The 11,687-nt window shown below is 42.0% G+C and overlaps 1 protein-coding gene across 1 annotated transcript; it reads right to left on the bottom strand.

Moving 5' to 3' along the window:
• Positions 1–5,991: 5,991 nt before the first annotated feature.
• LOC311502529 (lysosomal proton-coupled steroid conjugate and bile acid symporter SLC46A3) lies at positions 5,992–11,676 on the bottom strand. The gene is made up of 6 exons (XM_084564800.1): positions 11,566–11,676; positions 10,937–11,144; positions 8,922–9,801; positions 8,193–8,276; positions 7,787–7,943; positions 5,992–7,062 (listed from the first exon to the last, which is right to left on the bottom strand). Exons 2-6 carry the CDS (start codon positions 11,126–11,128, stop codon positions 6,948–6,950), a joined length of 1,428 nt encoding a protein of 475 aa, XP_084420926.1. The 5' UTR covers positions 11,129–11,144; positions 11,566–11,676; the 3' UTR covers positions 5,992–6,947.
• Between the last annotated feature and the right edge of the window lie 11 nt (positions 11,677–11,687).

Here is an 11,687-nt window from a genome sequence, read left to right on the forward strand (position 1 = left end):
AAATCCCAAAAAAATCATTAGGAACAGAAAAGAGCACACTTGAAACATTTCTGACATGAAGTACAACGACAAACAGGCCAAGTGGGAAGGAAACACAGAGACTAAATACAAGGGAAACAATGAGACACAGGTGAGATAGATCAGAGGAGGGGCTAACAATCAGTTTGTAGCTTGTACAAAATATAACAAGAAATGGACAAAACACAGAGATAGAGTTAATCATGACCAGCTGCCACAGAGCTGAATATGACACAGCTCTCTTGGAGATGCTTTTAACATGCTTCTCGTGTTGGTGGTCTTTAAAGGATAACTCTTTTTACCCTTCACATGAAATAGTTTCGTCTTCTGTAACCGCTTGTCTTGTGAAGGGTTGCGGGGAGGAGGGGAACACCCTGGACAGGTCTCCAGTCCATCACAGGGCTAATACAGAGACTCAGACAACCATTCGCACTCACATACGCACCTATGGCCAATTTAGAATCACCAATTAACCTAACAAGCATGTCTTTGGATGGTGGGAGGAAGCTGGAGTACCTGGAGAGAACTCACACAGACACAGGGAGAACATGCAAACTCCACACAGAAAGACCCAGTCGGCTCATGGATTTGAACCTGGGACCTTCTTGCTGTGAGGCATCAGTGCTAACCACCACACCACACCACTCATCTGTGCCATAAAGCTCAGTTGTTGTCTTCATACTGTAAAAAAGTTCGTATTACGTGCCTTGTTTTTTATACACACCAGAGTTTATCCAATAGTCCCATATTTGACTTTCTCTAATACTAAAACACCGTCTATATGTTCATCCACACATTAAAATACAACGATCAGCCACAACATTAAAAATACTGACAGGAGAAATAAATAACATTGATCATCTTGTGACATTACAATGTTCTCCCGGGAAACCTTTGGACCTGGCATCCATGTGAATGTTACTTAGACATGTACCACCCACCTAGACCAGACCAGGCACCCCCACCCCACAGCAATGAGACTACTTGATGGCAGCAGCCATCCCCGGAAAGATGCAGCCTGACACAGACACAGGCACACACACAAAAACGCGTTAGGGACAACTCCAAAAAACATGAAAAAAAAAACGTGATTGTGAGTGGCTGGGGATGCCAAGCAGATAGCCTTCATTTCAAGCTTTGACAAAGAAATCAAGCTTAAAAATGGCACATTAAAAGAAGGCCTTTGACATTATCCTGATAAAATCTCAAGTTTCCTTGTTATAATAGAACATCCCTGCAGCTTTACCTGGCATTGGGCACAATTAAAATACAAACAGTTGGTGTGGCCGAGACCAGACCAGGCACCCCCACCCCATAGCAATGACACTCCTTGATGGGAGCAGCCATCCCCAGCAGGATGCAGCCTGACAAAGGCACACACGCAGGAACGCTTTAGTAACAACTCAAAAAAACATGAAGAACAGAACAAGGTGTTGACCTGGCCTCCAAATTCACTAGATCCCAAACTGATCAAGTATCTGTGGGATGATCCTCAGAGGCCCTTCCCCTCAGTGATCAGGCATAATGTTATGCCTGATCAGTGTATTTGAAGTGTAGACCATGGAGAAAAGACTAAATAAGACTAATCCTTTATTTTAGCCTTTGTTATTTATTTTATTCAAACAGCTGTATCATATCATAATTTTTGCTAACAATTTCCACTGTTAAGCCATTTTCCTTATATTATAAACCAAGCTAATGTAAACTGAAATAAAAAGCACCTATTAATAGACCGGCGAAAAAGCCGACGTAGCCAACTGGAGGCTGTAAAAAAAAAATGAGCTCACTGCAAGGAACAGGAGCAGGGGTGGGGTTTGAGTAAATCTGATAAATACAGATGTGCCTGTGTGGCTCTAACATCACTCCACGGCATGCCGGCTTACCATTCGCCAGTGAGGCTAAAGAGAAGGTTTACTGGCTCTGTGGTTAGGGTAATGTTAGAGTGAAACTGGACAGCTTCTGATTTGACCAGAGATACTGTTCCTCTCTCTGTCCGCCTGTGTGCTCACGTCTGTGTGTTTAAGAGCACGCCCCGACCAAATGCAATTAGTGTGAACCCACTTAAGACACACGCTGCTGTTAATATACCCAAAGAGACAATAAAACCTCCAGAGGGAAAATTGAGACCAGAGGAAAAAGAGACCAGATTAATCAACTGAGCACAAGATGATGACGACGGCAAAAAGGAATAATGACAAGGATAATGATGACGAAAATGTCAGGAGGACCATTAATGACACTCTGAAATTACAGACACTGAAAGGCTTCCACGTATCGCTGTTACTAAGCTTTCTTCTTTCCATTCTTCTCTGATTATCAGGTCCTGACATCTCCACGAATCCGGGCAGCAGGCTGATTAGTCCGACGCACTGAAGCAGAACCAGGCAGAGTATTGATTGTCACAGTGACCTTTCCTCTGCCACCGTTCCGGAGATGTGGGGGGATGCCGTTCTTTAAGACTGCGGCTCACCAGCAGGCGACGCGGCTAAAGATAGGAACAGTGGTCCACACAAATGACATTCATAGCTTTCAGGCGGTAAACTGTAATCATGGTGTTCTCAGCAGGGTGGCAGCACATCTTCAGCTCGGTCCTCCCACGCAGGGCCGGGAGGAAAATCAATTTAACTCCCAGTGTTTAAAGGAGCCCGTCTTAATGCAAGAACTAAAGCTTTTAACACTGATACATTTAGAATCACCAGTAAGACCAATCAACTTTTGTTTTACACAGACCTGGCTATGAAAACGATGCAATACAGCTGCCTCCAATCAGTCAAAAGTGTCAGGGTGGAGGCTTGATTGATTTTTTTAATCTTACATTACTTAAGTATTCAATCCATATATCACATTTTTATCTTTTCATATCACTCATCACCTCACTTTAGGTGTGGATGTCTGCAATTAAAGCAACGCAAGTTATGGATAAACACATTCAGGAGATGTGCAGGCCGTGTTTCTAATCCCAATTCGTTTCTCTTAAATGTGAGATGGAGACGGCAAAAGAAATGCAGAGATGAGGGCAGCTGGGGCCGCGTGTAAATAATGGCGGTTAAACACCTTTACTTGAAACGTTATCAAAAAAAGCCGGTCAATTTTCTCAAGTGGAGTAGTGCAGAGAAAATAAGGAGGACGTGAAGAAGGGAGGTATCAGGACCCGTAGGGGAACACAGGAAATAGACATTATTGGCAGTTACGACGGGGAATAGACATCTGTGGAAGGAGTGGTAACCACATGAAGCCATGGGATCCAGATGAGGCAGAGATGGGGTGGGCACATGGGATTGTCTCAGCGATATGAACAGATAAATCAGAAAAGACAACAACCTTGGGGAAAGTAGAAAAGCCAAAATAATGATTTTTTTTTTAAGATTGTTTCGTCTAAAAGTGTTTAGAACCCATCACTTAAAATGCACAAGAGGGAATTGGAGTAATTGGGGCATAACTCAAACAAACACTTGGCTAAGAGAAGACACAAACAACAGACAATTAAAAAGCACACACGGATATCACATGGGGAGAATTGGATGATCGGAGCAATCAGAGAAATGTCATGCGCACCATCCACGGCGAATGGCAGGCCCTGCCAGCAGGGGAGAAGCAGCACAGCAGTGTGACCTTTGTGGAAGGAAAAAGGGGTGGAGGAGGACTGAACAGATGAGTCACCTCCAACCGATGGTTTAGATGACAATAGGAGACAAAATGTTCTTGCTTATTGTCCACAGTCATTCTGGTACATACACAAACAACACACCGGCATCAGGAGTAAAAATGTAGCATGTAAAAGTTGAATGTGTCTTTTAATTTCCTGTGCATCTGAGAGTGTAGACTAAGAATTAAAATAAACGTTCAGCGGATCCTGGTGTGAGCAAATCATCCTCAAACGATCTCCATTTGCCCCATCGCTCCAGTCACACAAACCACCTCAAATGGGTTTTTATATTATAGTGAATTATCTCCTCACAGGGAGCACCAGAGTGAGATAAAGAGAGGTCTGTTAACTTCCTGGATCAACATCAGAGGTTGGGCCTTTGGTGATGTGGTGTGGTGCAGATGATCGTACTGCTGACTCAGCGAGTTTGGAAACCAGAAACCAAAGACCCCTCGGTCCCCTGCCTCCACGCTCAACCATGCACTGTCAAACCTCCCTTTAATCCTCATCGACCCCATGCGTGCCAGACGCACACAAGCCACCACCAAGACCGTCTCCCACCCGAGCTCCCTACCCCTGGGAAAACAGTGCAGACTATCGTCACCGCTCACCACACCTCTATCTAATTTAACCCGAAAAACCTCACGTTTGGTGCCAAGCAAGCCCCCTCCCCCTCCAACCCTTGGTTGCAGTGTGACCTCAGGCTTTGCACTTCATTCAAACTCGGTGTCAAAATTACCTTACAATCAAGCTGCAGTCACGGATCTTAAGATTTGAGGATGGAAATGGAGTAACTGCACTCTATGATCAGACGTCATCTCAGTTTCCACAAATTAAGCTCAGGCTGACACGTAATGTAAGACCAGGGTTTTCAAAAAAACGGGGAGAGGAAATTGCACACACTTTCACTGCCATGTTAAGTTTTTATTTCTCTTAAGTGCAAGGCAGCCTGAAACATCTTTTTTTCAGACTGAGGCCGTTCGTGTTTAGTGTGTCTTTATGTTCTCGTGGTTTCCCATAACAAACAGGTCCCATTTAAAGCCGAACTGATACCTTGTGATACATCATGTGTCGGTCGTATCTGATTTTAATCATAGTCAGAGCAGATTCACGCGAGGGAATTTTTATTACATTTCCTCCATCTCATTCATCTTTTGTGGTGGCCCACATCGGTTACACACTTCTTTGTTTCCACACTAACCCACTGGTCCAGTAACTAAGCAGCCATGCAATCTGACGGGGTTCCCGCCAGGATGTCTGACGTCCATTTATCATCCATACGACACACCATTTGCATGCTTACACGGTTTCCTTGAGTCTCACTTTTGTCCCAGAGAAAGGGCACGCACATAAGAAAAATAGGTTTGCATTTGCGCATGTGCACACACTAAGGACATTTGTATGTAGAGGACAAAGATAGAGAGGTGGTAACTTTTAGAAATTCAGTACAGAATTTAGAACAAAAAAAATAAATAAATAAATAAATAATATTTAAAGAATATAAAGAATAATATTTTCTGATTTCAACATAATTTCATTGCACTTGATTTTATTGTGCCCTTAAAGAGGAGCTTTTCTTTTGCTGGGGACCATGACATTACATGCAGACAGCTCTCAACTGGCCATCAGATCATTAAATTCAACCGTGACTGCACTCTCCACATAATAAAGTTTGTTATGGTTGAATGCGGAGTCATCAATACCCCCTTTGTTGCCTTTGTAAAAAACAGAAACACTTCGGAGAGGAGTAGCTCTGCTTTATGCTTACAGTCTAATCAACTGTTTAGAAAGTAAGATGAATATGACTGTTTTAAGACAAAATTATGGATGAATAATCTAAACTAAAACGAGTAGAAGAATTGGGTAGGCGTAGGATAGTAATTATGAAAATTCTATATAGTAATTATGTGCAACTGTGTGCCTGGAACAAGAGTGACACCCAGTGGACAATATCAAAAAGACAGCACCAATCCAACATGCTTGTCGTATGATCCAGAATTCATATTCAAATGAGAGTCAAGCCCAAAACACCAACAAATAAGCACAAATTGGTGTCAAACTGTTTATTGTAACACATACAAATATTATACTGTGTTTTTGACAGGTCAGGTTGCAACTGAATGTTTGAACGTGCCCAATAGTGAAACCGAATCTTCTGCGATTTGATCATGTCCCTGGATCCCAAAGATGGGTCTCCAGCCATTATGTACCACTTTTTATGGTTCCGTCAAATATCAAATAATATCAGGGTGACTTGTCGCCCTCTACTGGTTTGCATTTGTGTGTGCGCTTTGGCTGTTTCTTTTTTTTTTTTTTGCCCATCTGGCTTTGTTTTTCATTAAAATTCTGTCCCTGAGCCTGAACTCTTGCGTCCCGCGCCTGGGTTCTTTCAGACAGGTGTCTTAGTTCGCCAGTAGCTGAGTCCGATTAGTGAGACAGATTTCCATTAAGACAAAGACCTCCATCAAAGGCATACTTTTAACTGGGAGAGTATTGTTAAGAAACAGCACATACAATATGTGGTGGTTTTAAGCGAGCAACAGGAAGACTCCATACAGACCATACAGCGTGGTCTGAGTCTTCTTCATAGGTTTATGCTCTTCCCATATAATATAATTTAGGTCTTTACTTCATTATCATGTCTAAGAAAATGAACAATTCCATTGGAGAACAAACAGGAACATTTTAGCGGAATAGACATCTAAAAAAACATCAGTTGGTTCCTCTTAAAAGCGCTTCCTCAATCTGTGGTTGACTTGCATCACAGATTTGGGTGGTGCAATTTTCCTATTTATGCCAGGATTCTTATTATTTTACTCACTTCTATATTACATGGGCAAAATCAAACGTCTACTTTTGTGCGAAAGGCTTAAGCAGTTTTATACAGTAAACACTGCATATTTGGTGCATGTCATGAAATGTCTTCACAGAGTGACGGAAGAGGTCATTTCAACTACACCCGAGACACAAGGATACAAAATATTAAATCTCACAATAAACATGTATTAAAACAAAATACTCACAATCCCTTTGTAACGTCAGAGTTAGACCATTTTGAGGTATGTATAAATAATTTCTGAGGATGCTCCCACACTATTCCTCATCAAGACCCGCTACACTAGATGCACATCAATATTTCTTCATGTTACTATCTTGGCAAAATAAAAAAAAATAAAAAATAAAAAAAGAGATGTAACTGTCTGAAAACAAGTCACTGAGATATTTTTGGAAAAGGGTGAGCAAATGAGAAAAGTGCTGGTGAGGGTTTGGCTGTCCAAATGGCTCAGCCGAGAAGACGACTGTTCTCGTTCTGATCTTCAGAATTCTCCTCGTCTGAGCAGACAGGCTCTCGCCCATTGACCTCTTTGGGAACATCCACTCCTACTAGAGCTACCACCCTGAAATGTGGAAAAAAAAAAAAAAACAGTGATACGTTGCAAACTCTTAGGAGACATCTTTTCCTGTATCACCTGGTGTGTACAGTACAGTAAAAAAAGATTGAGATTGTTGAAGCATAGACTTTGTTATTCTGCAACTACCCACTATGTAACAGTAGAAGCAGGGCATGTGACAGAGTTGGACTCACTCAAGGAGTTTTATGTTTCACGCTACGCCCTCAGGACTGACTAAGCAGCACTACTTTGTCAACTCACTGGAACAAAACCAGTGGGAGAGCACAATGTGCAACGGGTAAGTATCCGTTTATAGCCTTGACTCATGGTATAGTTTTCACATACACACAATGTGCATGTCACAGGAAAGCTGAAGCTGGAGAAGAAATGAGGAACTTCTTGCTTTCTGAAGTAAAGCAAATCATTTCTCTATTTTTTGGAAACCGGGACTGTGCAGAAAAAAGAACTGTGTTATGCAACCGAATCTGTGGAGGGCAGCCCCACACCTGCCACCTACCACTCCATAAATCGGTCCTGTAGGACCATGAGAAAAAAAATAATAATAATAATAATAAAAATAAGTACAGTTTATAATCCAACATGTTCTAAATGGTGGCGGTAGAGCAGAGGGCAGCATTAATTAAACGAAAACGCGAGTCAGTCTGGCGGAAGCGTGGCTCCGTGTGGTTGGTCATTTAAGGGTGAGGTAAATACCGAATGATTCACTTACCCCAGGACAGACAAAGGAATGACACAGAGTCCTGCGGACAACTGGAAGGCAAAGCCAGGGTGCCATGTCACTGTAGCAGCATAAATACTGTTGAATACTGCGGACGACACGTTGTTGGTTAAACTCTCCAGAAAGGAGAGACAGGCAAACAGGGCTCCTGCAAAAACAGGACATAAGAAAAAAGAAGTGAGAGAGAGACAAAAAACAGGTGAAGCTTAAAATCAGATGTTCAGTTTCAAGGTTATCTTTGCTACAGGGAACAGAAACTCGTGAGTGTTTTGCTTTCAAGTGAACATTGAAGTTGCTTGGAGAGGCAACTCTTCAGTGTACTCTGGTGTACTCTGACTCTGCAAACACAGACAGAGACACGGTTCTATGGTTCATGCAAAGCCCTAAACCCACTCACCCTGCTCGGACTTTGAGATGATCTTTGACATCATGGAGCGCAGGACAGGGAAAGGCATGATAGACAGAAGCATCGGCACCCTCGCTGTGGTAAACAGATGAAAATTGGAATCGTACATCACATTGCTGCAGTTAGGATGTAACCAAACCAAACTGTGCTTACAGTCAATACAGTGTATTTAGGGTAAATTAATATTTCAGTTACATAAGAGTTGATAAAAACAGGCAGAAATTATAAATGGAACGGACATTTATGACATGACTAAAAAAACAAAGCACTGATAATATGTATTATAAATATGGCCAATTGTCTTACAAGCTCACGAAGCAACAATAAAAGATAATCCTAGTAGCATTTCTGCACCTAGTAAATTGCTGTAAAGGTAGGTTCTGTTAATCAGTAACCCTTTTAAAAATGTCCTGCTGCTTTTTTATATGCACTGCTGTGTATTTTTACAACTCCCCTATCTGTTTTATACACACATTAAAATATCCAATTTATTACCAATTCCTTCCTAAAACAAGCCACGTAAAAGAAAATCAATTTAAACGTCTACTACCTCTACTAAAAGTCTTTAGTAGATTGACTCACATGAATGAAAGAGACATTTTCCAAAGGAGTTGCAGTATTTTGATTTCCCTGATAAACAAATGTTTTTGTACAGAATAGGGACTTTGGATTTTGTTCACTGAAGATGCTTAGGGTGCTTGTTTTTTTATCATTGCTTACCTACAAACATCAATAAAGTGGTCGTAGCAAATGACACGATGACCATGCCGGTCGTGACAGAGAGGATCCCGAGCAGGACTATGAAGAGCTGTGGTACACCGCAGTATGTCAATGCCAGCACTCCCACAAAACTGATCACGAACACTGTAGTGGACATCGCCGAGCCATAGCCAATCAAAATCTCAGTCCAGCAGAGTGGCTCGTTTAGCTCGTATAGTGTGACCAAGTTGATTCCACCCACATAGGCGAAGGAGAAGCTGGTAAAGATGAGTATCAGGAGGAACAAAACTGTTTTAGTCCTGGAGCTGGCCCTTGCAAACATCTGGTAGACCCCAAAGACCATCTGTTTCATGGCTGAGGGCTGAAGGGAGCCATCTAAAATGGTACCATCTGGGGGAGGCTTCTTCACGGTCTCTTCCAGGATGAAAACTGCATAGAGTATGATCAAACACTGTCCCAGTGCAGAGGTTAGGAAAGGCCAGTTAAAGCCTGCAGCTCTCACAAAGTAGCCTGTTGATATTGCGGCTAACCCCGACAACAGGCCGATCATCATGTCCAGTCCAGCCATGCGCAACGTCTTCTGATGGCCATCCTCGCACAAGTCCGATACATAAGCGAAACAGCCCCCCAGAAAAGTGCCCAGGCCGCCAAACAGCGAACTGAGAAGTGAGGAACCAATGAGTAAGTAAACGTTGAGCTCAAAGTACGACACAGTCAGGAAGCTCAACGTGTAGAGCAACGTGCCAATCAAAGGCATAATGATGGGGGTCTTGCGTCCTCCCCGGTCACTATAAGCCACCAACATAAGAGTGACAACTAGAGATGGGATTGTGGAGAGGAGCTCTGAATAAAGGGAGAAGAGAGATGCTTGCCTCTGTACCTGGAAATGCAGACAGAGAGATAACAAAGTTTAGTCTAAAAATCATTAATAGGCTGTTACTGGATTGTCTGAATTTAACTACAATGGCATGAGAAGGCAAAACAACTATCTGACAAATGACACAAGTTAAACATATATGGACACTCTGTGATGACAGAACTTTGAGCTTTGCGTACATGTCATGTGAGGTTTTCTCGTTCACAGCTGAGGGGAACAAAGCCTTCTTCCGTGCAGGTGCACAGGTGACTATTTCTGGACCGGTTTTTCCAGTTTGTTTTTGTAACTTCTTTGCTACATTTAATTATTTGTATGATACATACCAAGGGTTAAATGGTACTAATTCCTCAAGAAGGATAGTTTTTTCCTGAATCCTTTCTTATAATTTGAAATAGCAATTGGTTTAAGAAGATTATCAATCTTTAGTCGCCAGCTATGATCTTGCTGCCACAGTACATGAGTGACTATGCAAGTTTAGAAGTAAATAGAAGTCACAAGACTCCCTTAATGGGCACTAGCTAAAGCTGTTACCCAAGTTGTGTGGTAAGATGGAATCTTAAAAGCCCGTGATACAAATTATGCTGTGTCATGACAGAAAAGTCTGAAAAGAAAAAGGTGGATAGCTGCTGACACAAGGTTCAGTCTGCAGTTGAACGTAATTGCTTATTCAGCTTATATTTTATCTTCTTTTCCTGAAGATAAAATACCAACAATATGTAACGCTGATGCAAAGTTTTTGTACTTATTACAGTCAAAATATCAATGTGTAATTTTGGAAACTTTCGTGTAAAAAACAAAAACTTCCATTGCTGCCATAACAGAGTCAACTGATCAGTCCCACATGCTTTCTGCAAGGCATGAAAAGTGACCCCAAACATGCAGTCTGAGTACAATGGGAATCTTTTGATACTAAATTCACTGAGTAAGTGTAGTGAGTTGTCCCAGATGCTTGGAATAACCTTCTCACAAAAGTACCTTACAATCCTATGTGCTGTTTGAAAGTGTTGCCCCACCACAAATCGTGTTGGTTTAGGTTCTGATGTGTTTACTGCACAAATATTGGCATTTCGGAATATTGCTCCGGGCTTCAGTAACTCATTAATGGATGCTTCTTAGCGTCCAAAAACTTCTGACTAACCTCATTAAAGTATGACTGGTTGCTGCTGTTGTGCGGTGCACATCTGGAGGTGTTGTCAGAGATGGGGTAGGTGGTGTTGGTCAGCTCCTGCCAGAGCCTCCGGTACACATACTGCTGCACAAGCGGGTAGATGAGGAAACTGCAAAAGGCGTACAGAGCCACCACCGGCTCCACGAGGTAAAGACCCTTCATTATGAGGGGCTAAAAACTTCCATGAAAAAGAAGAGAAGAGAAGAGAACACGTTTAGAGACAGACTTTGTAACGGATCACGACTTCAAAGTTAAATGCACACATCTGGGCAGACAAGTGGACACAAATTATTTCAAAACATCTGACACCGGCGTCCACAGCAAACAATATTCCTCTCAAAACCCTTAATCTTAAAATATTATTTGTTTGTTTTGTTTTTGTCTTTTCTTGATCACCGAGGAGATCATGTGCAGTACATCAACGATCCAGTTTCACAAGTACATACAACATAGAAGATAATAAATATCCCGAGTTTGCTCCTGTGCAAAGCTGCGAGATGAGCTGGGTCCGGTCAAAATTAGATAACCCGCCGGAAGATAACAACGTTTACCGTATTTATATCTACGACGTTAGCGAGGGAATACACTGTAACACGTACCTTTTAAATAGTCGCCCGGAACATTGTCTTCTCAGTTAGTTCAGTACCAGACAGTGTAGTTATGAAATAGATGTCACCACCTTAGTTATTTAACCAAACATACCAGGTTGATCTGAAACACA

This window comes from Chelon labrosus (assembly GCF_963514085.1).
Source record: "Chelon labrosus genome assembly, chromosome: 17".
NCBI classification, from domain to species: Eukaryota; Metazoa; Chordata; class Actinopteri; order Mugiliformes; family Mugilidae; genus Chelon; species Chelon labrosus.